We start from the raw sequence: 27,535 nt of genomic DNA on the forward strand, positions 1-27,535 counted from the left end.
AAGCCAAAGAGAGAGGACTCCAAAGAAGTCAGACCTGTCAACACTTTCACCTCAGACTTCTAGCATCCAGAATTGAAAGAAAATACATTTCTGTTGTTTAAGTCACTCAGTCTGTGGTACTTTGTTATGGCAGCCCTAATTAACTAAGGAAGTGAAGTAAAGTCGCTCAGTCGTGTCCGACCCTTTGCGACCCCGTAGACTGCAGCCTGTCAGGCTCCTCTGTCCATGGGATTTTCCAGGCAGTAGTACTGGAGTGGATTGCCATTTCCTTCTCCAGGGAATCTTCCCAACCCAGGGCTCAGACCCGGGTCTCCTGCATTGTAGACAGAGGCTTTACCTTCTGAGCCACCAGGGAAGTCAATTAACTAACACAGACTTATAAATACCAAATTCAATAATATTCAGCTGTGCCAAAACTCTTTTAACTTTTACAACTTTGAAATAAATTATGTAAATTAATATTTTTAATGCTATTTAGAAAAAGCAAAAAAATGTCTGTATACCTATCAGCAGGCAAATAAATAGCATTGTTACCATTCTATAAACCTCTTCTTGATTGCCCTTTGGCTCACTGTGCTGAATTTTGTGCTAATCAATCTCTTTTGGGGGAAGTTTTACATATATACCTTTTAAAAAATTGCTTTATTATATTCTTTCTGAATTTCACATAAACAGACCTACATATATTATTCTATTACTTCTTGTTCATGTGCACTAAATATTTGAGAATTTTTATAATAGAAATTAATCATTTTGTTTAAAACTAAAAACCAATCTAGTGTCAATAATATTTAAATACAAAGGTCTGTGTAATCAAAGGTTTTTCCAGTATTCATGTATGGAGATGAGAGTAGAACTGTAAAGAAAGCTGAGCACCAAATAATTGATGCTTTTGAAGTGTGGTGTTGGAGAAGACTCTTGAGAGTCCCTTGGACTGCAAGGAGATCCAACCAGTCCATCCTAAAGGAAATCAGTTCTGAATATTCATTGGAAGGACTGATGTTGAAGCTGAAACTCCAATGCTTTGGTCACCTGATGTGAAAAACTGACTCATTGGAAAAGACCCTGATGCTGGGAAAGATTGAAGGCATGAGAAGAAGGGGACGGCAGAGGATGAGATGGTTGGATGGCATCACCAACTCGATGGACATGAGTTTGAGCAAGCTCTGGATGTTGGTGTTGGTCCACGGGGTTGCAAAGAGTTGGACAAGACTGAGTGACTGAACTTGAAAAATATTTGCTACAAATATGGCATGAAAATGTTTAAAATCTTGATAAACTGGTTATAAAAATTTAAAGTAAGTTATTAATAGTAAATGAACCATAATAGAATTAAGAAGAACTGATACAATAAGTAGCTATTAAACATATAGCAAATGATAAAAATTACAAAATAATAACTTTGCTTAATTTATAAAATTTTTTAATAGCAAAATGCTAGTCAGAAAATTAAAATAAATAAATTTATATAAAAAACTTCTTTAATGAAGAAATGAAACTTTAATGAAATGTGGGCATTACTATTTGGGTAGCAATTTGACAATTGTCAAGCAGGGGCTACCAAGTCTTTGAAAGATCCTCCCCTTTAATCCTGTATTTCCGCTTCTGGGAATCTTTTCTAGGAAATTTAAAAAATAATTAAAATAATTAAAAAGGGTCTGTATACAATTATTTCCATTATGATATTATCATAATACTGAAAAACAAAATATGGGAATGACTAAATATGGAAGCCATATTGTTATTTCTGAACCTTAGTGATCAAGTGATATTAATCATTATTTTCCATATCTTGGGTAAATCTCCCTTTTAGATATTTTCAGATATAATTTCAATATGTGCAGGTTTTCTTATCCTGTAATTTTAATGGATTCAATAGTATAAATTTCTATACCATGAAAAAATTTTAAAATTAAAACATAATTTATTTTCTTTTTTAAATTTAATTTAACATTTCCAAAAAAACACATTTAACATAAGGACTGGGATAACCATGATGGTGTGGTCACTCAACTAGAGCCAGACATTCAGAGCTGTGATGTCAAGTGGCCCTTAGGAAGTATTACTATGAACAAAGCTAGTGGAGGTGATGGAATTCCGACTGAGCTATGTCAAATTAAAAACGATGATGCTGTGAAAGTGCTGCACTCAATATGCCAGCAAATTTGGAAAACTCAGCAGTGGCCATAGGATTCAAAAAGGTCAGTTTTCATTCCAATCCTAAAGAAAGGCAGTGTCAAAGAATGCTCAAACTACCACGCAATTACACTCATCTTACATGCTAGCAAAGTACTGCTCAAAATTCTCCTAGCTAAGCTTCAATAGTACATGAATCAAGAATTTCCAGATGTTCAAGATGGATTTAGAAAAGGCAGAGGAACCAAAGATCAAAATGCCAACATCTGTTGGGTCATCAAAAAAGCAAGAGAGTTCCAGAAAAATATCTACTTCTGCTTTATTGACTACGCTTAAGCCTTTGACTGTGAGGATCACAACAAATTGTGGGAAATTCTTAAAGAGATGGGAATACCAAACCACTTTACCTGCCTCCTAAGAAGCCTGTATGCAGGTCAAGAAGGAACAGTTAGAATCAGATATGGAACAATGGACTTGTTTCAAATTGGGAAAGGAGAACATCAAGGCTGTATTTTGTTACCCTGCTTATTTAACCTATATGCATAATATCTCATGTGAAATGCCAGACTGGATGAAGTACAAGCTGGAATCAAGACTGCCAGGAGAAATATCATTAACCTCAAATATGCAGATGACACCACTCTTATGGCAGAAAGTGAACAGAAACTAAATAGCCTCTTGATGAGTGTGAAAGAGAAGAGTGAAAAATTTGGCTTAAAACTCAATATTCAGAAAACTAAGATCATGGCATCCAGTCCCTTCAGTTCATGGCAAATAGAAGGGAAACAATGAAAACAGTGACAGACTTTGTTTTCTTGGGCTCCAAAATCACTACCGATGGTAGCTGCAGCCATGAAATTAAAAGACTCTTGCTCTTTGGAAGAAAAGTTGTGAAGAACCTAAACAGCATATTAAAAAGCAGAGACATTACTTTGCCAACAAAGGTCCATCTAATCAAAGCTATGGTTTTTCCAGTTTTCATGTATGGATGTGATAGTTGCACCATAAAGAAGGACTGTGGTGTTGGAGAAGACTCTTGAGAGTCCCTTGGACTGCAAGGAGATCCAACCAGTCAATCCTAAAGGAGATCAGTCCTGAATATTCATTGGAAGGACTGATGCTGAAGTTGAAACTCCGATACTTTGGTCACCTGATGTAAAGAACTGACTCATTGGAAAAGATCCTCATGCTGGGAAAGACTGAAGGCATGAGAAGAAGGGGATGACAGAGGATGAAGTAGTTGGATGGCACTCGATGGACATGAGTTTGAGCAAGCTCTGGATGTTAGTGTTGGACAGGGAAGCCTGGTGTGCTGCAGTCCATGCGGTAGCAAAGAGTCGGGCATGATGGAGTGATTAAACTGAACTGAACAGGACCACCAAGTGGGTTCCTTTTAGCTACTTTTCTTAAAGCCAGAGATATTCATTATCACAGTTTTGATAAAAGGTTTTGTTTTCTAAGACTCTAATTAAATACTTGATTAAAATATCCAGAGATGTTTTTTATTTTTTCCCCTAAATCTGTACCATCTTTCACTTTCAGAAGACAAAAGAAGCAATTTTGTAGCAATATATAGTTTGATCCTATGAGTTTAATTTTTTTGGAAACTAATTCAATCATTATAGAACTGATTGACATTTATAATCTGTTGTTTAAAACTTTTGACAATTACAAGACTGCTTGTAAAATGGGTGAATTTCCTCCTCATCACTAACAGTGTTTCAGCCGATGCTGAGAGAGCATAAACCATCAATGTCCTGCAGGGAATTCCAAACCTTGGGAAGGAGCTGAACAAGATGAGATGGACATTTTCTTCCAGCAAGCTTATGAATTCTTTATATTTTTATTAATATCTCTAACTTTAATATTCCACCTGAAAATTTTTATTAAAAACATTCTAAAATGTACATTTCATCCTCTGAATTGTATATAATGTCTTCTTTAGTCATTTATCCTAGAAAAAGTCTTGCAATTTGCTTTACATCTTAGAACAATAAAAAAAAATTAAACTATCTTATATATCAATTCTTTCTGAAGGAGAATCTGCTTGTAATGATTGGATTTTGAACTTGCTATTTTCTCACCAGCCCCACCAATTCCTCTTTTGTTCCACTGTAACTGTTTTCAGCCCTATAGCAAAGATGATCTTAAATCAGATTGCATCACTCATCTTGTAAAGGCTCATTAATATTTTCCCACTGATCATAGAATAAAGTACAAACTTCTGACAAAAACCTTTCAGGATAGGAAGAGGGAGAGAATTAGAATGAGAGAAGAAGAGTATGAGTCTGAGATGGAATCATGGCCGTTTATGGCTTTGCCCCTGCTAATATCTCCAGTTCATCCCCTTCCTCTATGTAATAGTCACACTGGTTTTTCAGCTTCTTGAACATGTCATGCTCCTTCTTTGTCCCTGTGACTCTTAGCCTCATTTGTGTGGTCTGTCTAGTTCCTTTTTAGGCTTCAGCCTAAACATCTCATATTTAAAGGAGACTTAACCTGCACATCTTATTTAAATCAGTTTTACTTCTTTTATTCTCTATATTAGCTTATTTTTTTCTTACAGGCCTTAATAAGTATATATCTAGATAAACATTATTATTTGGCTTAATGCTTTATTTTCCTGATATCTACTAGTGTCCTTATTTTTATAAATTGATTTACAATGTTGTATTAGTTTCTGGTATACAATAAAGTGATTCAGTTATGTGTGTATATATGTACAAACATACATGTTTTATATTCTTTTCCGTTATAGTTTATTGTAAGATATTGAATATATAGTTCCCAGTGCTATACAGTATGTCCTTGTTTATCTGTGTTACATATAAGTAGTGTGTATCTGTTAATCCCAAACTTCTAATTTATTCCTTCCTCATTCCCTTTCCCCTTTGGTAACCATAAGTTTGTTTTCTATGTTTGCAGGTCTTTTTATGTTTTGTAAATAAGTTCACTTGTATCATATTTTAGAATCCACATATAAGTAATATCATAAGACATTTGTCTATCTTTGTCTGAATTACTTTACTTAGTATGATAATCTACAAGTCTATCCATGTTGCTGCATGTAAGCTTCAGAAGGGCTTGCCAATTGTAACCAGTAACCTAGCGATAGCCTGACATATTGCAGGTGTTTAGTAGATGTCCATTGAATGAATCAGTGCTCTGCAGAGCAAATATGTTACACAAATATGGAATGTTTTGAGAGTAAATTTTATCAGAGGAAAAAATTATTTTCACTGGAGGCAAAATGGTTGTCTGAGGAGGCCTTACAAATAGCTGTGAAAAGAAGAGAAGCAAAAGGCAAAGGACAGAAGGAAAGATATACTCACTTGAATGCAGAGTTCCAAAGAATATCAAGGAGAGATAAGAAAGCCTTCCTCAGTGATCAATGCAACAATAAAATGGGAAACTAGGGATAGCTTCAAGAAAATTAGAGATACCAAGGGAATATTTCATGCAAAGATGGGCACAATAAAGGACAGAAATGGTATGGACCTAACAGAAGCAGAAGATATTAAGACGAGGTGGCAAGAATACACAGAAGAACTATACAAAAATGATCTTCATGACCCAGATAACCATGATGGTATGATCACTCACCTAGAGCCAGACATCCTGGAATGCGAAGTCAAGTGGGCCTTAGGAAGCATCACTACAAACAAAGGTAGTGGAGGTGATAGAATTCCAGTTGAGCTATTTCAAATCCTGAAAGATGATGCTGTGAAAGTGCTGCACTCAATATGCCAGCAAATTTGGAAAACTCAGCTGTGGCCACAGGACTGGAAAAGGTGAGTTTTCATACCAATCCCAAAGAAAGGCAATGCCAAGAATGTTCAAACTACCGCACAATTACACTCATTTCACATGTTAGCAAAGAAATGCTCAAAATTCTCCAAGCCAGGTTTCAACAGTACGTGAACCATGAACTTCCAGATGTTCAAGCTGGATTTAGAAAAGTCAGAGGAACCAGTGATCAAATTGCCTACACACGTTGGATCATTGAAAAAGCAAGAGAGTTCCAAAAATACATCTACTTCTGCTTTATTAACTATGCCAAGGCCTTTGACTATGTGGATCACAACAAACTGTGGAAAATTCTTAAAGAGATGGGAATACCAAACCTGCCTCCTGAGAAATCTTATGCAGGTCAAGAAGCAACAGTAAGAACTGGACATGGAACAACAGACTGGTTCCAAATCGGGAAAGGAGTACACCAAGGCTATATATTGTTACCCTGCTTATTTAACTTACATGCAGAATCCATCATGAGAAATGCTGGACTGGATAAAGTACAAGCTGGAATCAAGATTGTTTGGAGAAACATCAATAACCTTAAATATGCAGATGACACCACCCTTATGGCAGAAAGTGAAGAGAAACTAAAGAGCCTCTTGATGAAAGTAAAAGAGAAGAGTTAAAAAGTTAGCTTAAAACTCAATATTCTGAAAACTACAATGGCATCTGGTGCCATTAGTTCATGGCAAGTAGATGGAGAAACAATGGAAACAGTGACAGACTTTAGTTTTGGGTCTCCAAAATCACTGCAGATGGCAACTGCAGCCATGAAATTAACAGATGCTTGCTCCCTGGAAGAAAAGCTGTGACCAACGTAGACAACATATTAAAAAGCAAAGACATTACTTTGCCAACAAAGGTCCGTCTAGTCAAAGCTATTGTTTTTCAGTAGTCATGTATGGATGTGAGAGTTGGACCATAAAGTAAGCTGAGTACCAAAGAATTGATGCTTTTGAACTGTGGTGTTGGAGAAGACTCTTGAGAATCCCTTGAACTGCGAGGAGATCCAACCAGTCAATCCTAAAGGAGATTCGTCCTGAATATTCATTGGAAGGACTGATGCTGAAGCTGAAACTCCAGTACTCTGGCCACCTGATGCGAAGAACTGACTCATTGGAAAAGACCCGGATGCTGGGAAAGATTGAAGGCAGGTGGAGAAGGGGATGACAGAGGATGAGATAGTTGGGTGGCATTACCGACTCGATGGGTATGAGTTTGAGTAAGCTCTGGGTATTGGTGATGGACAGGGAAGCCTGGCGTTCTGCAGTCCATGGGATCACAAAAAGCCGGACATGACTGAGTGACTGCACTGGACTGAAATATTGGAGGATGATTTCTTATTTTCTCTTCTATTTTTATAATGTATTCCAGTGAGGAACTTTCTAATCAAATTATGTCCTCAACTAAGTTAATGAACAAAATATCTTGGGATTTGTGTGAACATACTAGTAACTAAAAAATAAATAAATAAAAACCTTAGAGAAGATTCAGGAGAACCCAGATTAGTTTAGATGGAGAGATGCTATCCATGGTCTGACGAAGTGACAAAATCTGCTCCTAGAATTACCCACCAAAGCTTCTGAAGGGTAAGTAAACCTCTGAGAACTTCTTTGCTGGGAGTCCCTAACCCTGTCCATCAACTGCTGAAACAAACATGGATCATTCATATATTGAGAATGATCAGGGCACTGAGTCAGTCTCTAAATCAAATATAAAGATGTGAAAAAGTATTAGTTTGCTCAGATAACTTCTCATTTATTTTAGTCTTGTTACAAAACTAGGAGTGTCAAGCACTGCAGTAGAATCAGAAAACATTTTAAGTGGGTAGTCATGACAGAATGATAATAAAAGGAATTTATATTTTAGAGGTAATTTTAAATGTAAGATATTTGTCAGCCTAGAAATATACAGGTTGAATTCACCCTCTTGCATCCCACACAGAATGTAGCAAAGGAAAAAAATATTTGATTATTTCAAAATGGTTTGAGTGATAGCATTTCTTGAATGATAATATTTGATTATCTCATAGTCACAAATATAAAACTTTAAATTTATGATGATGAACCTGTAAAATTGGCATTCAACTATAACTTTACTGTGTTATAATACACCATTTCAAAATTTTAGGCTAGTAGCTAACTTATTTATTGAAATGTATTTTCCAAATGATACAGGACATTTACAAGGGTACAGATATGGAGATCACTTAAGTAAATGGCATCCTGTCAGTAAATAAGACAAGTTAAAGCAAGCCTTAGACCACCATGTATATACAGGCTATTGTATAAAATTAGACACTCAGATTATTTTTGGTTTTGAAAATGCTTACCAAGGTATTTGCAAAATTGCTGATTTTAATGACAAATTTAAATTTCATAAAGTAGGAATTAAACATAGACAGTGGAGAAGGGAGCATGTGAGTAACATAGTCAGACATCTGACTAAAGGTTTCACTAGAGAACGGTTTCTTAGCCCTTTAACTTCTCTACTGCGAAGAGAACAAACTGAAAAAACAAAATGTGTTTTTCATCAGTGTTGAAGTCAGCGGCTTTGGTTATGTAGTTTAACTTAATAGCTTGGAGTTACCAAAAATAGTAGGTTAAATGTTTAGATCATATCATCTATGGTAACATCAGGATAAATTGCAGATTTATTAGAATACATAAAGTCAACAAAATAAATACATAGTAACTTTAAATCAAGCAGAAAAGATGTCTACCCTAGACTTTACCACTGCCTTCTTTCCAATCCAGACCATCATCATATTAATCATTCTATGATAATAACCTTGTAATTCATCTCCTTATATCTTACTCTCCTACTGTATATATTTTCCACAAACAACAAAGTAATTTTTCAAGTGCAAATATCTGGTCATACTACTACCACTGTAAAGGGTTCAAAATAACTACTTTTTTTGATTTCAAGTAGTCCAAAATGGACTCTAAAATGTCCTTGAAAGTCTTGATTTGACTAAGATGGCTTTAGTGTGTTTAAAACTAAAATAAAAACAAAAGCTCAAAATATGCACATTGACACATCAGTAATGAAATACTGCTTCTCTGTGGATATGTATTGTTAATTTATATTCTGAAATTTTATAAGTGTATATTTCATGAAGAAGTAAACTGAAGTGAAGTCACTCAGTCATGCCCAACTCTTTGTGACCCCATGGACTGTAGCCTACCAGGATCCTCCATCCATGGGATTTTCCAGGCAAGAATACTGGAGTGGGTTGCCATTAAGATAAATTACTTTGTATTAAAATTTATAGTTAAATTTCACTTGATTCTTAATTTCATTCACAATGATCTATAAAAACAAAGGATTCTTAAAAGACAATATAGAGTGTATCAGGCATATTATGCTTGTGATGAAACATTTGCAGAGTTATGTTTGCCTCTATGTGAACTATAAGCAATCTGACAGGGAATAATTCATTAAGAGAGCAGATGACAGTGTTCAGATCAGAGATAAGTGGAGTTACAGATTACCATGTCTAATAAATTTTCTAGAATATCTCTAATACAAAGTTTTAATCGTTGTTAGAAACAAATTTGTAGATTCGCAAGGCATAAATCATGCGCCCAATAGGATAGCATATCAACATTCTAGACGTCTAAATTACAGTTTAAGTTGCCCCAATTATTCTTATAACTAAATCTTCCTCTATACAGAAACCATGAACTAATTAAACAATTATTTGTTAATACCCTGTTACGTGCCAGATATGTTCCTTGAGTTCTAAGGATTCAAGGATTGAGCAAGGCAGGCAAGAACTTGCTCCCATAGAGCTTAGATACAAGTAAGGTTATAGACAATAAAAGGTATAAATTAATAAATAATTCTAATAGCTATAAATATGAATAAATTGAAAAAATGATGTGATATGAAAAGCACTAGAGGAGGGGGCTATGTTACATTGATGGATATATAATAATCCTTCCTTGAGAAGGTGACATCTGAGCAGAAACAAAAATGACAGAAATAACCAGCAGTGCCAAAATCCACAGAATTCCAAACAGCAGCAAGAACAAGTACAGAGGCTTAAAGGTTGAATAATGTTTAAAGGTTGAATAATGCTGGTGTGTTCAAGAAGCAAAAAAGGTTAAAGGAGCACAGGTGAAATCAATTGAGGGAAGAGTGTTTGGGTGGATCAGATTATACAGGCGAGTGGTGAGGAATTTTGATTTTATTCCATGGGATGTTTTTCTAAGAGGAAAGCTATATGATTTGACTTATGTTTGGAAGGATCAGTCTGGCTGTTATACAGAGAATGGGCTATATATAGGAAGCCAAGATTGGAAGCCAAGAGAAATTTTAGAATTATAGTAGAGCCAGAGGGGGATGATTGTGATGTAGACTCCAAAGTATGTGGAAATATACAAATGGTAGAACATTTTAAGTATGTAAATTATGCCTGAAGTATTCTAGGCATTTAATGTATATTTTTTGAATGAGAAAATGAATGAACAGCATGATGCATATAGACATGAAAATGTAGCAATATATTATATTCATAGTGACATATTTTAGGCACAAAAACTGAAACAAAGGAAAGTACTGGGAGTTTTTTAAACTTAACTAAAAGTCTAACATTTTCATATGTATTCAAATGCTTTTCCCATTACAAATAACTTGAAAATAATACATGATAAAATTCTAGAATGGTGTGTTCATAAAATACCTGACATCTCTTAATATTAAGTCTACAGGTTTTTGAGGTTTTTTTTTTGGGTACAGTTCTGACCAAATTAAGAGATAAATAACAGAAATTCTGCATTAATAAAAATATTTTCTATTATTTAGCAATAAAAGGAAACTCTTCTGAGTATATTTCAAGTTTCTAAAAAATCATACTCTGTGTCTTCTGTACACGGGCCATTTACACCCTGAAATCAGACTATAAACTTGGTGTGCTGCAGCTGGTCCATACTACCTGCCAAAAGGTGACTGTTACATTTTAAGGAAATTTGTGAGTGGGTTGTTTAAAATGCTGTTCTTAAAATTGAAACTATGTAAACTTATTAGTTAATTGAAAAAAATTAGAACAAAGATAGTAAATACTCAGCTTCATTGCTTTGGTTGGTTTTAATCTCTAAGTCATGTTCGACTCTTGCGACCGCATGGGCTGTAGCCTACCAGGCTCTTCTGTCGGATGGACTGCCCAGGCAAGAATAATGGAGTGGGTTGCTGCTTCTTTTGCCAGGGGATCTTCCCAAACCAGGAATTGAACCCGGGTCTCAGGCACTGCAGGCAGATTCTATACCAACTGAGGTGGGAGGGAATCCCTTCCCTAGGCTTCCCTGGTAGCTCAGATGGTAAAGAATCTGCCTGCAACGTAGGAGACCTTGGTTCGATTCTTGGGTGGGGAAGATCCCCTGGAGAAGGAATAGGCTACGGACTCCAGTGTTCTCGGGCTTCCCTGGTGGCTCAGCTGGTAAGGAATCTGCCAGCTGTGTGGATTACACTTTCACTCTCATCACTCTACTGCAGTTCATCTTCATCAGTGCTCATGAGGTTATGCCTATTGCATCTGGATGGTGACAATCCTATCACAGTGTGCTCCTGAGCTTGTTGTTTAGTCGCCAAGTGTCCAACTCTTTGTGATCCCATTGACTGTAGCCCACCAGGCTCCACTGTCCATGGAATTTCCCAGGCAAGAAGACTGGAGTGGGTTGCCATTTCCTTTCCCAGGGGATCTTTTCCACCCAGAGACTGAACCCACATCTCCTTTATTGTAGGAAGATTCTTTACCACTGAGCCACTAGGGAAACTTGTGCTCCCGAGCACCTCCTTCCAACTCCATGTTTAGGGACATCATGTAGCAAGCTTGAAATCAGACATGATGAAAATATTTACATCATAAAAATTGGCAAACACTATACACCAGGGCTTCCTCCCTCCTTCAGAGGGTCAATTGTTCAACATTTACCAGAACATCACTGGTTACAACTCTACTGATGCTACTGTCACTGCTACAAACTTCTGTAGTTTAAATCCCAGAAATTACCTTTTGCTTCACATTAGGAACACATCAAGGGTGAAAATGAAGAGAACAACAGCATGCCACTGTCTGGCTTCTAGAGAGGGAAGGTCAGTTTTCAAAAGTAACTTACTCAGGATTTTTTGCATTTTATCACTTTCAAAATAATTTCCCTTTGTGAAAGAGCCCTTCTAAGTGTAAAACTATTGAATCTGTGTGCTATCCAAGTTCAAAATTTGGAAAAGTTTCAAAAATACAAAGATGCCGTGTTCTCCTATCAAAATAGTGATGACTGAAAAGATAGAGACTAATGTTGGAGTGGTGCAGTAGAAAATGCACTCATACACAATAATAATAGGAACACAGTTGATATATATTTTCAAAGAAAATTTGAAATATAGAAGTAAAACTCTTTAACTCATTGTTTGAATTTAACCTTCAGGAAGATTATTTAAATTTAACCTGCAGAAAGATTTATAAAAATGCAGTGAAAATAGTATTATTTATGATAGAAAAAACTGAAATGGGTAGATAATTTTGCACATTTGTTTGAGAGAATAGTAGTCGCAGTGTTAGTTGCTTAGTCGTGTCTGACTCTTTGCGACACCACGGACTATAGCCCAGAAGGCTCTTCTGTCCATGGGACTCTCCAGGCAAGAATACTCGACTGGATTGCCATTCCCTTCTCTAGAAGACCTTCCAGACCCAGGAATCGAACCCAGGTCTACTGCATTGAAGGCAGGTTCTTTACCGTTTGAGCTACAGAGATTTTAAATAAAACTCATGAATTTTTCCATGTTCATGAAACATAATTGATAAAATCTGGATACGACAGGATATATTCAATAGAAGCCCACACATGAAATTACAAATGTCTATAGGGTAACTTAAAGCAAATTCCACCGAACATTAGTTAAGCAGTTAGAGTGTTTGGAATATGACTATTTATTTTATTTTCCTTTCATTTTTTGAAATTTCTAAATTTTTAAAAAGACATAATAACAATGTCTAAACTAAATTGTTTTTAATGTAAGTAATTTAAATTCATATGAAAACATAACATTTCCATCCGTATTTTTATGCTTTTCTCATTGCAAATAATTTAAATAATTTGCAAATAAATCCAAACATCTTTTTAAAGTCTCGAATTGTACTATTTACCTAACATCTGACATTTCATGTTAATTCAACAGTTTCTTTGTATAGTTATGTTTGGACAAAAAATGCTGGCATTGTTTTAAAGGACTTTTTATTAGGTTAATGTATAGCATATTCATCTATTTAATTATATATCATCAAATTTTCTTCTAAATCAATTACTCCATCTTTGATTTAGCATCTTCTAGAATTTCATAGTCTCATAAAATTCTCAAAATAACATTGATTTTAATCCAGTATAAACTAAACCATGTGTAAAGAGTGAGAGAAAAGCAACAAAATTTTAAAAATTAGTAGAGTTTTACAAATCCAAATAGAGGAAAAAAATCAATGCCTTACATATCTATTTCAAATTAACCAATGCTGTGAAAATAGAGTTTTCAGAAAAGGAATAGCTATACTGAGACAAATAGATATATTGGTAAAGGAAGAATTGTCATCTACTATCTTTCTTATTATTATGCTAATATATGTAAGGTAAGGAAAGAGAGTTTAGGAAAATATTAATAGTAGTCCAATGAATTTTCTTTTGATATTAGAGAAGTTTGGATATTATTATCTTTGGATAATATTATTTGTATAAGTTTGGATATTATTATTTATTATTTTAATAAATGCCATTGTGTTTTGATGTTCAGATAATAATAAGTAAGTATCTGATATGTTGCCAATGTACTTTTGTGACACATAAGGGGACAAATATTAAATTTCAGGGCATCTTTAACATTTCAAATCTACTTACAAATAATACTGATATTAGTGGGAATATCAGTCCCACATTTGTACCTGGGAACCCATATGGGCCTAGAAACTTATGAGTACTTAATTAAAATGTGCTTACCTGAAATTCTGACTTGAGACACCACTCCATCTCCTCCATCACTGTGTGCACGAACCTCTACAACATATTCTCCATCCCTGGGGATTGGGACTTCTATGGAGTGTTTATGAGTTGAATAGAGCTTGCCATCATGCTGGCCATCAGGTCTATAGAGTACCTTTAAAAGTTTCAGAATATAACTATTTAATAAATGGGTAATAGTGAACCAATTCCCTAATACTAAATTTGAATAAATATGCTTACACTTATAATAATTTAAAAAAATATTAAGAAGCTATGTGTAAACTAGCTAAAAAATCCATATTATTTTTAAATCACATAGATTTTATTTATTTTAGGCTAAGCATCTGAATTTCATTTTTTGAAACTATCTAAAATAGAGATTAAAAATGTATTTTTTAATGAAAAAGGTATAAAATGAGGGCTCTTTCAATATATTGAAATAATCTAAAAAATTGCCTCACAATTAGAATTTTTCACACTATTCCTAAAATTTGGTATCCATTAAAAAAATGTGATAGTGATATAAATAATTTATAGAAATAATCTTTTTTTTCCATTTTTGTTCAGTTACAGAGGGTGCCTCAATACATCAAAGAATTCACTATATGCTTGGCAACATTATCTTAATCACTGCCAAGCAAATATCGATTCTTCCTCTCTTCCTTAAACACTAATTATTCTAATAATTCTATTCATTAAAGTAGTTATTCTATTTTGTTCACTTGATATTGTATTTTCCTGGAATTCACTGAAGATCTTTTCTCATTTCAAAATTTATCATAGCACTATGTCATCTGATTCCACTACACAACTAGAATAAGAGCTGGATGGGTTTTGACAAAACAACAATAAAAAAAAAACAATTACCAATCACTCTTTATAAGAATGAAGCTTGTGTAGGAAATAATCTAGTAATCTTTTGTATACCTTATATCCCGTCACTGTAGATTCATTCGACAGTGCAACCACATGATCCCAGGTGATTATGTAGCGTGAACCAGACCTTATGGAACTGATGATCCGCGGAGGCTGGCTTGGAGCTGTAAAAGTAACAATATGCTGCTGATGGTAACCACATGCAACTTCAGCTCTGCAAGCTGCATCACATCAGGAATCAGAACACTGATAGTGATGTGGGGATAAAAATAGCTGATTTTGATGTCTATATTACGTGCTTGGCCCTGTGTTCTGCATCCATGGTTTTATTTAATGTACCTCGTGTCCCTGGGAGGTAAGGTAATATAATGATCTCATATTCTCTTCTCAGCAACCTTCAGTTGGTTGTCTCTTTTCCACCACTCTTTAGAAACTGCTATTCTCAAGGTCATCAGTCACCTCCAGTTGGCCAAATCTAATGTCACTTTTTTATTCAAGTTTGACATTTTCACAGCATTTCAGAGAATTAACCTTCTAATTCTTTCTTGAATATATTTTCTTAAATTAATAATCTCTTATAATCTTTCCTCCTGTCTCTCAGGTTGCTCCTTCTCATTAATCATTCTTTGCTAGCTCCATGACCTCTGCCAAGTTTCCCAATGTTGGGAAGACTTAGGACTTGATCCTGGGAACTCATCTCTCCTCTATGTATAAATCTCCCCAAACCTTACATCTGGGCCTATGGCTTTAAATACATACGATTCTGTCTCAAGGTAATCTTTCAACTTGTACAGATATGTGTCCAACTTCCTATATCCTCCTCAATGTCTAAAGGGTTTCCCAAATGCAATATAATCAAGACAGACATTTACTATGTACCCTTTAAATCTACCTTTCTCTATTTCCCAAATTTACTAAATGGCACAACCAAACTCCCAATGTTTCAAGCCAAAATCTATTCAATCTTCTGTTTCATTCATTGCCAACATACAAATTAGCTGAAAACTATCAACTCTGCCTGCAGAAAATTTTCTGCTTCTTTCTATCCCTTTCTATCTCTGGTCACCATCAGCTCTTCCTTGAATATTAAAAAAGGTCTCCTAATTGGCTATACAGCTTTCCCTCTTATTCTACCATGTTCCTTGTTTACCCAGAAGGCAGAAAATTAAATATATATATATATATATATATGTGATATCACTCTCTGCCTTAAAATTGTCCAGTGATTTCTTATGACACTTAGAGTTTAAACTCCTTACTATGATCTGTAAGACCCTGCTTCATATGACTCCTCCACAATTCAGAGCTGGAACCATTGCCTTTTCTACACTTAAAACACACCAAACTCCTCTCATGTAAAGGCTTTGTACTCGTTATTTTCTCTGCCTGATAGAATCTCCTCAGCCAAGTCCTCCTTCTTATTACTCATATCCTAGGTCAAATAGGGTCTTCTCTAAAAGGACATTCGCAACTATCCGATTAGAATTTGGCTCCCACCCAAGCCATTTTAAATGTTCATATTTGGTTATTTCTTGGGTTTTATGTATAACTTATCTTTAATTGAATTGTAGTTGATTTACCATATTAGTTTCAGGTGTACAACAGTGATTCATATTTTTGATTATACCACTTTAAAAAGTTATAAAATAGCAGCTATGTAATTGTTTATCAATGCCATACAATATATCCTTGTAGCTTATTTATTTTATATACAGCAGCTTGTACCTCTGAATCCTGTAACCCTAGTCCCTTTTAGTTTCCATTTGCATGAAATATCTTTGCCATCTCCTCACTTTCAGTATATGTGTATCTTTAGCTCTAAAGTGAGTCTCTTGAAAGTATCAAATACATGGGGCTTTTTTTCTACTTAATCAACCACTCTATGCCTTTTTTTTTTTTCACTCTATGTCTTTTTTTTCACTCTATGTCTTTTGATTAGAACATTTAGCATATTGACATTTGAAATGATTATTGATAGACATGTACTTAATGCCATTCTGTTACTTGTTTTCTGGTTGTTTCTGCACTTCTCTGTTCTTTTAGTTTCTTCCCTTGTGGTTTGATGATTTTCTTTATTTGCATGCTTGTGTTCCTATCTCTCTAGTTTTTCTGTGTGTATAATTGTGGGTTTTGATTTGTACTTACCATGGAGTTCATATATGTTGACCTATGAATATATCTGCCTGTCTTAAACTGATTAAGTTCAAACGCATTCTAAGATATCTACTTTTTAAACCTCCTTTGCAAGTTTTGTGTTTTGATGTCATATTTCACTTCTGCATGTTTAACCCTTAATAGTCTATTGTGGTTATAGTTAATTTTATAATTTCTTTTTATAATCTTCATAGTTGCTTATTCAAGTGCTCGATCCACAGCCTTTACTATATATTTGACTTTACTAGTAGGATTTTTTTCTTTTCTATCAATTCTTACTACTTATTGTAGCCTTGTCTTTTCCACTTGGAAAAGATTCTTTAAAAATTTTTGTAAGATTGATTTAGTATTGATAAACTCTGTTTTTGCTTATTTTATCTTTTGTTCAATTCTGATTGATAACCATAGTAAATAGCATATCCTAGTTTGTAGGTTTTTCCCTTTTAGCACTTTAAATATATTAGGTAACTCCCATCTGGCCTGCAAAGTTTCTGTAGAAATGTCAGGTAATAGTCTTATGGAGGTTCCCTTGTATGTGATTTTTTTTTATTTCTCTCTTACTGACTTTAAAATTCTCTCTTTAACTTTTGCCATTTTCTTTATAATATGTCTTAGGTTTCCTTGGGTTCATCATGTTTGGAATCCTCTGTGATTCCTGTATCTGGATATCTCTTTCCTTCTTCAGGTTTGGAAATTTTCAGCCATAATTTAATCAAATATATTTTGGCCCTGTTCTCTCTTCTTATTCTGGAATGCTCTATAATAAAAATGTTGCTATGCTTGATGTTGTCACAGAGGTCCCTTAAACTAGTCCCTTAAAGTCTGTTTTTCTTTTGCTGTTCTGATCGGGTTATTTCCATTATTCTGTCTTCCAGATCTTTTGTATCACATAGTTTGCTGTTAATTCCATCTAGTTTTCATTTCAGTCATTGCATTCTTCAGTTGTGACTTATTCCTTTCTATATTTCCTAATTCTTGTTAAGATTTTCACTGTCTTCATTTATTGTTTTCCCAAGTTCAGTTAGTATTCTTATTACTAATGACAAACTCTATCTGGTAAATTATTTACCTCTTTTTATTAGTCATTTTTTAAGGAGATTTTTCCTTATTCTTTTAAAATATTCCTAATTCCTCTGTATTCAGGTTTAAGTTTCTCAGACTCTGAAATTAGGTGAAACACTTCTTGTTGTTCAGTTGCTCAGTCATGTCTGATTATTTGCGACCTCATGAGTGCAGCATGCCAGGCTTCCCTGTCCTTCACTATCTCCAGGACTTTGCTCAAACTCATGTCCGTTAAGTTGGTGATACCATCCAACCATCTCATCCTCTATTGTCCCCTTCTCCTCCAGCCTCCAATCTTCTACAGCATCAGGGTCTTTTCAAATGAGTCAGCTCTTTGCCTCAGGTAGTCAAAAGATTGAAGCTTCAGCTTCAGCATCATTCCTTCCAATGAATATTCAGGCTTGCTTTCTTTTGGTATTGACTGGTTTGATCTCTTTGCAGTCCAAAGGACTCTCAAGAGTGTTCTCCATCACCACAGTTCATAAGCATCAATTTTTTAGCACTCAGGCTTCTTTATGGTCCAACTCTCACATCATACATGACTACTGGAAAAACCATAGCTTTGACTAGATGGACCTTTGTCAGCAGAGTAATGTCTCTGCTTTTTAATATGCTGTCTAAGGTGGTCATAGCTTTTCTTCCAAGGAGCAAGTGTCTTTTATTTTCATGGCTGCAGTCACTATCCACAGTGATTTTAGAGCCTAAGAAAATAAAGTCTGTCACTGTTTCCAATGTTTCCCCATCTATTTGTTGTGAAATGATCAGACTGGATACCATTAGTTTTTTGAATGTTGAATTTTAAATCAGTTTTTCCACTCTCCTCTTTCACTTTCATCAAGAGACTCTTCAGTTCCTCTTTGCTTTCTGCCATAAGGGTGGTGGCATCTGCCTATCTGAGGTTATTGTTATTTCTTCTGGCAATCTGGATTACAGTTTGTTTTTCATCCAGCCCAGCACTTCTAATGATGTACTCTGCATAGAAGTTAAACAAGCAGGGTGACAGTAAACAGCCTTGACCTACGCCTGTCCCAATTTTGATCCAGTTCCTTGTTCCATGTCTGGTCCTAACTGTTGCTTTTCGACCTGCATACAGGTTTCTCAGGAGGCAGGTAAGGTGGTATGATATTCCCATCTCTTTCAGAATTTTAAAGTTTATTGTGATCTACACAGTTACGCAGAGTACATCATGAGAAACGCTGGACTGGAAGAAGCACAAGCTGGAATCAAGATTGCCGGGAGAAATATCAATAACCTCAGATATGCAGATGACACCACCCTTATGGCAGAAAGTGAAGAGGAGCTAAAAAGCCTCTTGATGACAGTGAAAGAGGAGAGCAAAAAAAGTTGGCTTAAAGCTCAACATTCAGAAAACGAAGATCATGGCATCCGGTCCCATCACTTCATGGGAAATAGATGGGAAACAGTGGAAACAGTGTTAGACTTTATTTTTGGGGGCTCCGAAATCACTGCAGATGGTGACTGCAGCCATGAAATTAAAAGACGCTTACTCCTTGGAAGAAAAGTTATGACCAACCTAGATTGTATAGTCAAAAGCAGAGACATTACTTTGCTGACTAAGGTCCATCTAGTCAAGGCTATGGTTTTTCCTGTGGTCATGTATGGATGTGAGAGTTGGACTGTGAAGAGGGCTGAGCACCAAAGAATTGATGCTTTTGAACTGTGGTGTTGGAAAAGACTCTTGAGAGTCCCTTGGACTGCAAGGAGATCCAACCAGTCCATTCTGAAGGAGATCAGTCCTGGGATATCTTTGGATGGAATGATGCTAAAGCTGAAGCTCCAGTACTTTGGCCACCTCATGCGAAGAGTTGACTCATTGGAAAAGACTCTGATGCTGGGAGGGATTGGGGGCAGGAGGAGAAGGGGACGACAGAGGATGAGATGGCTGGATGGCATCACAGACTCGATGGATGTGAGTCTGAGTGAACTCCAGGAGATGGTGATGGATAGGGAGGCCTGGCGTGCTACGATTCATGGGGTCTCAAAGAGTCAGACACGACTGAGTGACTGAACTGAACTGACACAGTTAAAGGCTTTAGTGTAGTCAAGGAAGACATAAATATTTTTTCTGGAATTCCCTTGCTTTTTCTATGATCCAATGGATGTTGGCAATTTGATCTCTCATTCCTCTGCCTTTTCTAAATCCAACTTGTACATCTGGAAGTTCTCAGTTCATGTATTATTGAATCCTAGCTTGAAGGATATTGAGCATTACTTTGTTAGAACTTGAAATGAGCACAATTGTGAGGTAGTTTAAACATTCTGTGGCATTGCCTTTCTTTGGGTTTGGGATGAAACCTGAGCCATTCTAGTCCTGTGGCCACTGCTGAATTTTCCAAATTTGCTGGCATATTAAGTGCAGCACTTTAACAGTGTCATCTTTTAGTATTTGAAATAGCTCAACTGTATTTCTATCCAGTTCTTGAAAGTGTGTTCCTATGTTGTAGTTGCTCTATCAGTCAGCGTATGCCCAGTGGCTTTGGTGGGAGAGCTGGATCTATAATTAGCACAGATCACATATTTTCCTAGAGCATGCTGGTGGGATATGGGGCTGAAATGGAAGTGCTCTATCCAAAGGTAGATGGGAGCTGGAACTTTTCCTATGTTCAGTGGCCATCACCATTCTACTGGGGGTAGTTTTGGGTCCCAAGGTGCTGGAGCAGAAGGCTTGAGGGTCAAGTTTAAGCTGGTTTCATTCCCTTTAAATGTGCTCTCCCTCTCCCCCCAGCAACAGCATCTTTGCCCCCAGGGCTAAGCACTGCTAGAGCAAGGGTACTAGAGTGGGTGCCCAGAGCAGGCTAGAGCATGAGATAAGACAGTCCTGGCAAGACAGTCAGAGCTTGAGACAGCTCCCAATTCACAGCCTCTGTGAGCACAAGCAATGGTTTTCTTTGCTCCATTCAGATCCAGTGCTTGTTCTTTGCCAGTTCTATCCCCCACAGTTGCACAATCTCCTTGGCAATGTAGCTTTTGTTTTACTGGGGAGTTGCTCTGAAGAAGGCATCTGGTACAGGCTGGGACATATGCTGGGGCTGTCCCAGGAAATCACTCCAGCAGATTTTTCTCTTCATGAATGAGATTTTATTTTTCTACAGCCATCTTATAAGTCCCACCACTATTGAAATCTGCTGTTGGGACTCATCTTCCTGGTACTGGATTCCATGGTTGGGGAACCTTAGATGTGGCTCAAACCACTCTCCAGGGAGGATCTCTGAGTCTGGGATATCCCCCTTCCACTTCTATGTCCCCTGCTAGGGCTATGGTCCCAACCTGATTACTTCTCCCTTTCAACTTGATTCTATGTGGATCTTACTTATGAGCCTTGATTGTAGAAGAGTATTTCCAATAGCCTCCAGTCTGTTTTCAGAGAGAATTGCTCTACATGAAGGTGTGTTTTTGATGTGTTCACTGAGGGAAGTGAGCTCAAGTCCTCTGCTCTGCTATCTTGGTCTCCTCCTCCCTTATTATCTATTTAATCTATTGCTCTGTCATTTGATGTTATCATATTTATTTGTCATATTTTTCTCTCCTTCCTTCTCTCTCTCCCTCTCTTGCCATTAGTTTGCTAAATCCTGTGAGAAGAGGATCTGGGTCTGGCTTGATCTTTTCTCTATCCTCAATAACTAGAGCTGTCGAGGGCACATAGCATACTTTTGATAATAAATTGAAAAAATAACAAAGGAATGAATTCTCTTTTTATAAATTACAAAGTTGATGTTTAAATATTGAAGTAATATGTCTACCCATACACAATTGAGTAAGTGATAGAGACAAATTTGAAACCCCTCTTTGATACCAAAGTCTGAATCCTACCTCCATGCTCTGTTATACCATTAGGACTATCTTTTCACCCAAATAAATTTCCAAACTCTAATGGTAATAATGTCTTCAAATTCTTGTGAAACTTCCCAGGATTCTGAATATAAATTCTCTTCTTCTATTTGTTCAACTTAATTTCAAGAAGGAGCTCTCATAGTGAAGCAAGGGAGATGAGGATGAGCAGAAAAGGTGAGCAGGGCAGGAGGTCTTATTATATTAACAATGAGAACATACAGTAATAAGAGAGTGAAGATAATACTTCAAAATTTGACTTGCATTTGCATTGTACAATGATGACATAAATCAAAGCAAAGAAAAACTACACAGTTTTCATTTTCTCATGCTATTGATGCATTCTTATAAAGTCAAGTTTAAAATAATAAACTAATTATCTAATGATGCAAGATTTTGTGGATAGTCTTTAGAAAAGGAGGTTCTGCAATTTTATTTCTGAAATGGATATTAATTAGTGAAAGTATCTGCCATATTTTTCATCTACAATAACTAACAATGTTTTTGTTGTATTTTAAAACTTGTGTGATTTTAAAGGCTAAAACTGAAACCCAAATGTGCTCAGATTGCTAGATAGTAAATTTTTCTCACCTGTAACTGTATCATTCAATCAATTGGGAATTTTGGCAAGTATGTAATGCAAATATTGAGACTCACGTGCTTTCTTGGTGAAGGTCTCAATCATATCACTGGGAGGTCCACACCCTGCACTATTGCACGCCCTGACTTCCACAAAATACTGGGTGTCAGGCAGAAGGTTCTCCAGCCTGGCCGAGTATTCTTGGCTAGCAACTTGAACTCTGTGTGCAGCTGCTTCTTTGTCATGGGAAGCCCAGTACCGAATCTGCAAACATGCAAGTTAAGTAAAGTTTTTTCATGATTCAGACACTTCAGTTGTAAAAAATTCTTTTCAACTTGTTATGACACCATTGATGATGGCTGGGCATCAGATTCTCAAATGTTACTTGCTGTTCCATTTCTATCAGTCTTAGACTATGGCAAAGCATATAATGCAGATCTGATTAAAGATGTCGAAAGCAAATTAAAGCCTCACTTCAAGGCCTGAAATAGCCATACACAGATGAAAAAAGAGAAAAAGCCAAAAAACTTTGCATAAGGTTTGCTCTCAAAACATAAAACTGGTCTCTGTTTAGAAGCATTTGACACAATAATTTATATCATTAGTTTTCTGCTTTATTTCTTTTTATATGATTGCAAATTTGTCAAGGGTCACTGATAAAAACAACCACGTGGTCTAAAACAGGCTAGCATAATTATTTTCAGCTAGCTTATTTCAGAAATAGGTAAAAGAATCTTCTTTGAACCTATATAGAGACCAGCTATCAGAGAAATATTATACCTAATAACTGGTTGCAGAAATTATTTATCTTTAAAATGTTTTTAAACATTTCATTCATGTGGTGATTAGAAATGATTACTTTTACCATCTAGCATATCAATGACACCCTTCATAGGCTCTTAAATTTTAAGTTAAAACCATGAATTATAATTTTCATTCCTCAAATAAACTTTTGATTAAAAAATCTATAATTATATCTGTATAAATAAAAATAAAAGCTTGTTTATAAGTTTACCTCCATTTTATATTTTAAATGTCCTGTCTATAAAATAATGAGATTTTAATTTCATAATTAACCAATAAGATAATATTTAATATTGATATAATTCTGAAATTTTTTTTTACATAAACCCATATGAAGCCATTATAAAATGGAACTGGACAGCTCAAATTTCCATAGTAACAAAATAAGCACATTTTTTTAAAAAAGGCTAGTTACTAATTTCTGATTGGTTTCCTTTGATATATTTTTATCTTGTTGACTAGTGCTCATTTTTTCTGACGCCAATACATTTTTTCTGAATAGTTTTGATAGAATCTCTTTGGCTTTTCTGCTCTCTGACCAAGGATGGCTCAGAACTGAGGAAGTAGAATTATACCAAGTGGTTCCAAAGTCAGATGGCAGAGAAAAGATTCATGACGGTAGGAGTATCCTTGTGAAGGCATGAGTTTCCTCGTGCTGGGAGCCTTCAGGCAGTGCCTACATTCATCTGAGAAAGAGGAAGACAGCCTACATTTCAGTGGGCATTGGAACTGCGTGACATGTAAGGCCTCTTCCACTGCTTGGCTGAAGAGAAATAAAATGCACGTTTATATTCCAGTGAAATGCCAGGTACTAAAGCAGGATCATTCACGTGTATTATTGTCTCAACAAGTCTGGAATAGTAGTGTTTACCTTGTTTAATGCTGCAGTCCATGGGGTCACAAAGAGTCGGACACGACTTAGTGACTAAAGGACAACACTGTGTTATATAGCAATCAAAACTGAAGCCCCTGAGCTTCAGGTACTTTTATATGGATGCCTGTTGACTGAGACTACCTTTCACAATCTTCATTCCAATATCACAACTTTTCTATGCAGTTTAAATAGGAGAAACTTTTTTTTAAGGCATTGTAGATTTATAGTGTTGTGCCAACCTCCTCTGCTGTACATCAAAGTGACTCAGTTGCATACATATGTACATTATTATTTTTATATTCTTTTCCATATTCTGTGATAAACCATAAAGGAAAAGAAAAGATTTTTAACTAAATATTCCTAAGATACTAAGCACTAAAATAAGGACTTAACAGTGACAAATTTTTTCACATTTTACCCAAAATTCCATGAGGGGTTTTGGCAATAGAGAAGGAAAGAACAAATTTTCTTTAATTTACTCTTTGCATCTATATCCTAAGTGTCTAATTACTATATTCATCTGATTTTGACACAGATTTATGTTACACGGTCTCCTCTGAAATTCCCAATAAACTTCAGCATTGCTTTAGTTATGCCGTGGTAACTAGGGAACCCAGAGAGTTAATGAGTATGCAAAATAATCTCTGATTTCCTTATTTTATAATATGAGATTTGAATGACATTTTTACAGTATTTTAAGCATCTACTAATGAAAGCATCAGATATAAAATTATTTTGGTTCAATAAGCTCTCTCCTTAAATCATGCATTTACATATAAATTGCAATATTTTCAAACAATTCTAAATTAAACAGTCTATATAAAATATGGCATTGTATTTTTTTTTTTTATCTGAACTAGCCATTGACCATGCACTTAGAGATAATTTCCAAATAGACAATTTGGGCGACTGCATTTTGATCCTTGCCCTGAGTTGCCCTTTGAGGTGAAGAACCAACTTTAACCTGAGAGAAAATTGCTTGGAATGAAGTGAACCCATAGGAATGGAGCAGAACAAATGTATGGCTTTTGACTGATCACTAGGGAGACCGAAAGACAGCCTGAATGAACTAGTGTAAAAATAAACAAATAAATGAGGCTGCTGTGGCTTTAAGGCTGCTGCTGCTGCTGCTGCTGCTGCAATAGACCATAAATTCATTTTCACGTGCTAGAGCAACATATGGTGTATTTATTTCTATTGCATGCTGTGGTACTATATAAATTTAACTCTTTATTTACATGTTCCTAAAATCTGCACAACACTCCAAGTCTAGTGTTAATCTATCTTAGTGTTTATTAAACATTTATGGAATTGCATCATTACTGGTCTCTGCTATTACTAGATTATAAATTGATTGAGGACAAAGATTAATTATTTTGAACATGATGTACAGATGACTGCAGTTGATGTATGGCACTCATTCATTGAATAAATATTTATTGTGTATATACCTTGTACCAGCTACTCTGCTAGGTGCTGGGAATATAGTAGTGAACCAAGCAAACATGTTTTTGCCTTCACAGATCTTTAAAAAAAGAAATCAGAATGTTTAAGTCTACATAGATTACTAATATCTTTGATGGAATAATCTAAGTGTATAATTTCACCCCAAGAAAATTGACTCTTTGTAACAATATTGGAAAGCTGAAAAGAAAAGCCTCAGAAAAAGGACTAACTCATACTTTTAATAAAGAATAATTATACTTTCCATACATTTATGAGCTACAACAACACCACTTTTGAATAAAGATAGTAGTTATATTCCTTCCAAGGGAAATGTAATAAATTTTAATAAATAAATAAAGACCTAGATGTTACAATTATGGTAGTGCTTAAAAACATCTAGCACTTTTGAAAATTAGACTTGCTCCATTGTTATTTTCTACTTCAGTAGTAAACTTTTGTTGCAGATTTCCAAATTCTCTCCTTCAAATTCTAAATTTCTGAAAAAAAATCTTGTGATAACTGAATATTTTTTTTTGTTATAGATTTAATGGGCTTTCTTGATAGATTAGTTGGTAAATCCACCTGCAATGCAGGAGACCCCAGTTCAATTCCTGGGTTGGGAAGATCTTCTGGAAACAGGGTAGACTACCCACTCCAATATTCCTGGGATTCCCTTGTGGCTCAGCTGGTAAAGAATCTGCCTGCAATGTGGGAGACCTGGTTTCAGTCCCTGGGTTGGGAAGATTCCCTGAAGAAGGGAAAAGCTACCCACTCCAGTATTCTGGCCTGGAGAACTGATGGATGGAATCACAAAGAGTTGGACATGACAACCGAATGTTCTTTTGTTATGGATTTAATACAGTTTTCCAGAAAATAATCTAAATATAGTTACTTAAATAAAAACTGAGGCTCTGCAACAAAAAGTTCAACCTCTAAAAGATGTTGTATAATAGCTTGATAGCATCCAGATCGCAGACTAAGTCATGCATTAGTACATTCTATGGCTTAAGAAGAGCAGTAATATAAATCTTTCAAAATCTGTATTCTTAACACCTCTTGGAAGCTATGCAAAGTTCATTTTTATTTTAGCCATTGGTTCAAGAACTAAACAGTTCTATGCAGGCTTCAACCAGCTTCCCGTAAGTACTACCTGCATTTTTCCTCTGCTATTTCCACTAAACTCTCACTTCCTGTCTTGTATCATTCTTGATGTTGCAGTGTGAACTTTGCCCTGCCCTTCACGCAGGGAAGGGAGGTGGTGCCCCTGGGGCCATTCTTAATCTGTGGGCAATTACAGTGGTTGAAAGCTTCCCCTTTCATCCCATGTGGGTCAGTTTTGAACCACATTTATGATGTTCCTCAAAGATCCCAAGGGATGAAGTATCAGTTGCCCCCAGTGGTTGCCAACATGATAAAGCATTTTTCTAACCTAGCTTCTCACTCTTCTGTTCATTCTACTTTTTCCTCTTATATACTCCCTGAGATCATATTTAAAACAAATAAATAAGCAACAATAACAACAGCAAAATCACTAACTTGTTCTACACCTATGTCTGACTTTCCTTTTAGGAGATCAGATGAAGATACATGCCTTCTCCAAATAAGAAAATACCATATTTCCTAACATGAGCTTCTGCTCTCCACAATAATTTGACTTTTTAAGACATCTGAGTAAACTACTCAGGATTGATAATCTTTTAAGAATAATCAATCATCTTCATTAATCTCTCATTCAGCTGCTAAGAGGCTTTCTGTTATTCCTGATAGCACACTGTGCTTGTTTTCATTAAGGGAATTCTTTACCTGCTGGGTAAGTAAGCTAAGTCTTTTGTGGATTCCTGAGCAGGAGCCCAGAGTTCTAATATGCCTTTGATAAGAAACACTTCTTGAATTCTTCTAGTTCACTTACACTGCAGGAAATTAAGATCAAGGTTAGAAGTGGTGAGCTCTTTAGCCAAGGTGGGACAG

The 27,535-nt window shown here is 35.7% G+C and overlaps 1 protein-coding gene across 3 annotated transcripts in view; it reads right to left on the bottom strand.

Moving 5' to 3' along the window:
* CNTN1 (contactin 1) overlaps positions 1 to 27,535 on the bottom strand; it is a 417,338-nt gene that overhangs the window by 34,486 nt on the left and 355,317 nt on the right. For all 3 annotated transcript variants that reach the window (XM_042246873.2, XM_060412756.1, XM_060412755.1), the window contains 3 exons: positions 22,521 to 22,707; positions 14,850 to 14,962; positions 13,920 to 14,076 (listed from right to left, as the gene is read on the bottom strand). In XM_042246873.2, the coding sequence (XP_042102807.1) occupies positions 13,920 to 14,076; positions 14,850 to 14,962; positions 22,521 to 22,707 (457 nt within the window). The remainder of the gene's footprint in view (positions 1 to 13,919; positions 14,077 to 14,849; positions 14,963 to 22,520; positions 22,708 to 27,535) is intronic.

This window comes from Ovis aries, chromosome 3 (genome assembly GCF_016772045.2).
Source record: "Ovis aries strain OAR_USU_Benz2616 breed Rambouillet chromosome 3, ARS-UI_Ramb_v3.0, whole genome shotgun sequence".
In the NCBI taxonomy this organism is placed as follows: domain Eukaryota; kingdom Metazoa; phylum Chordata; class Mammalia; order Artiodactyla; family Bovidae; genus Ovis; species Ovis aries.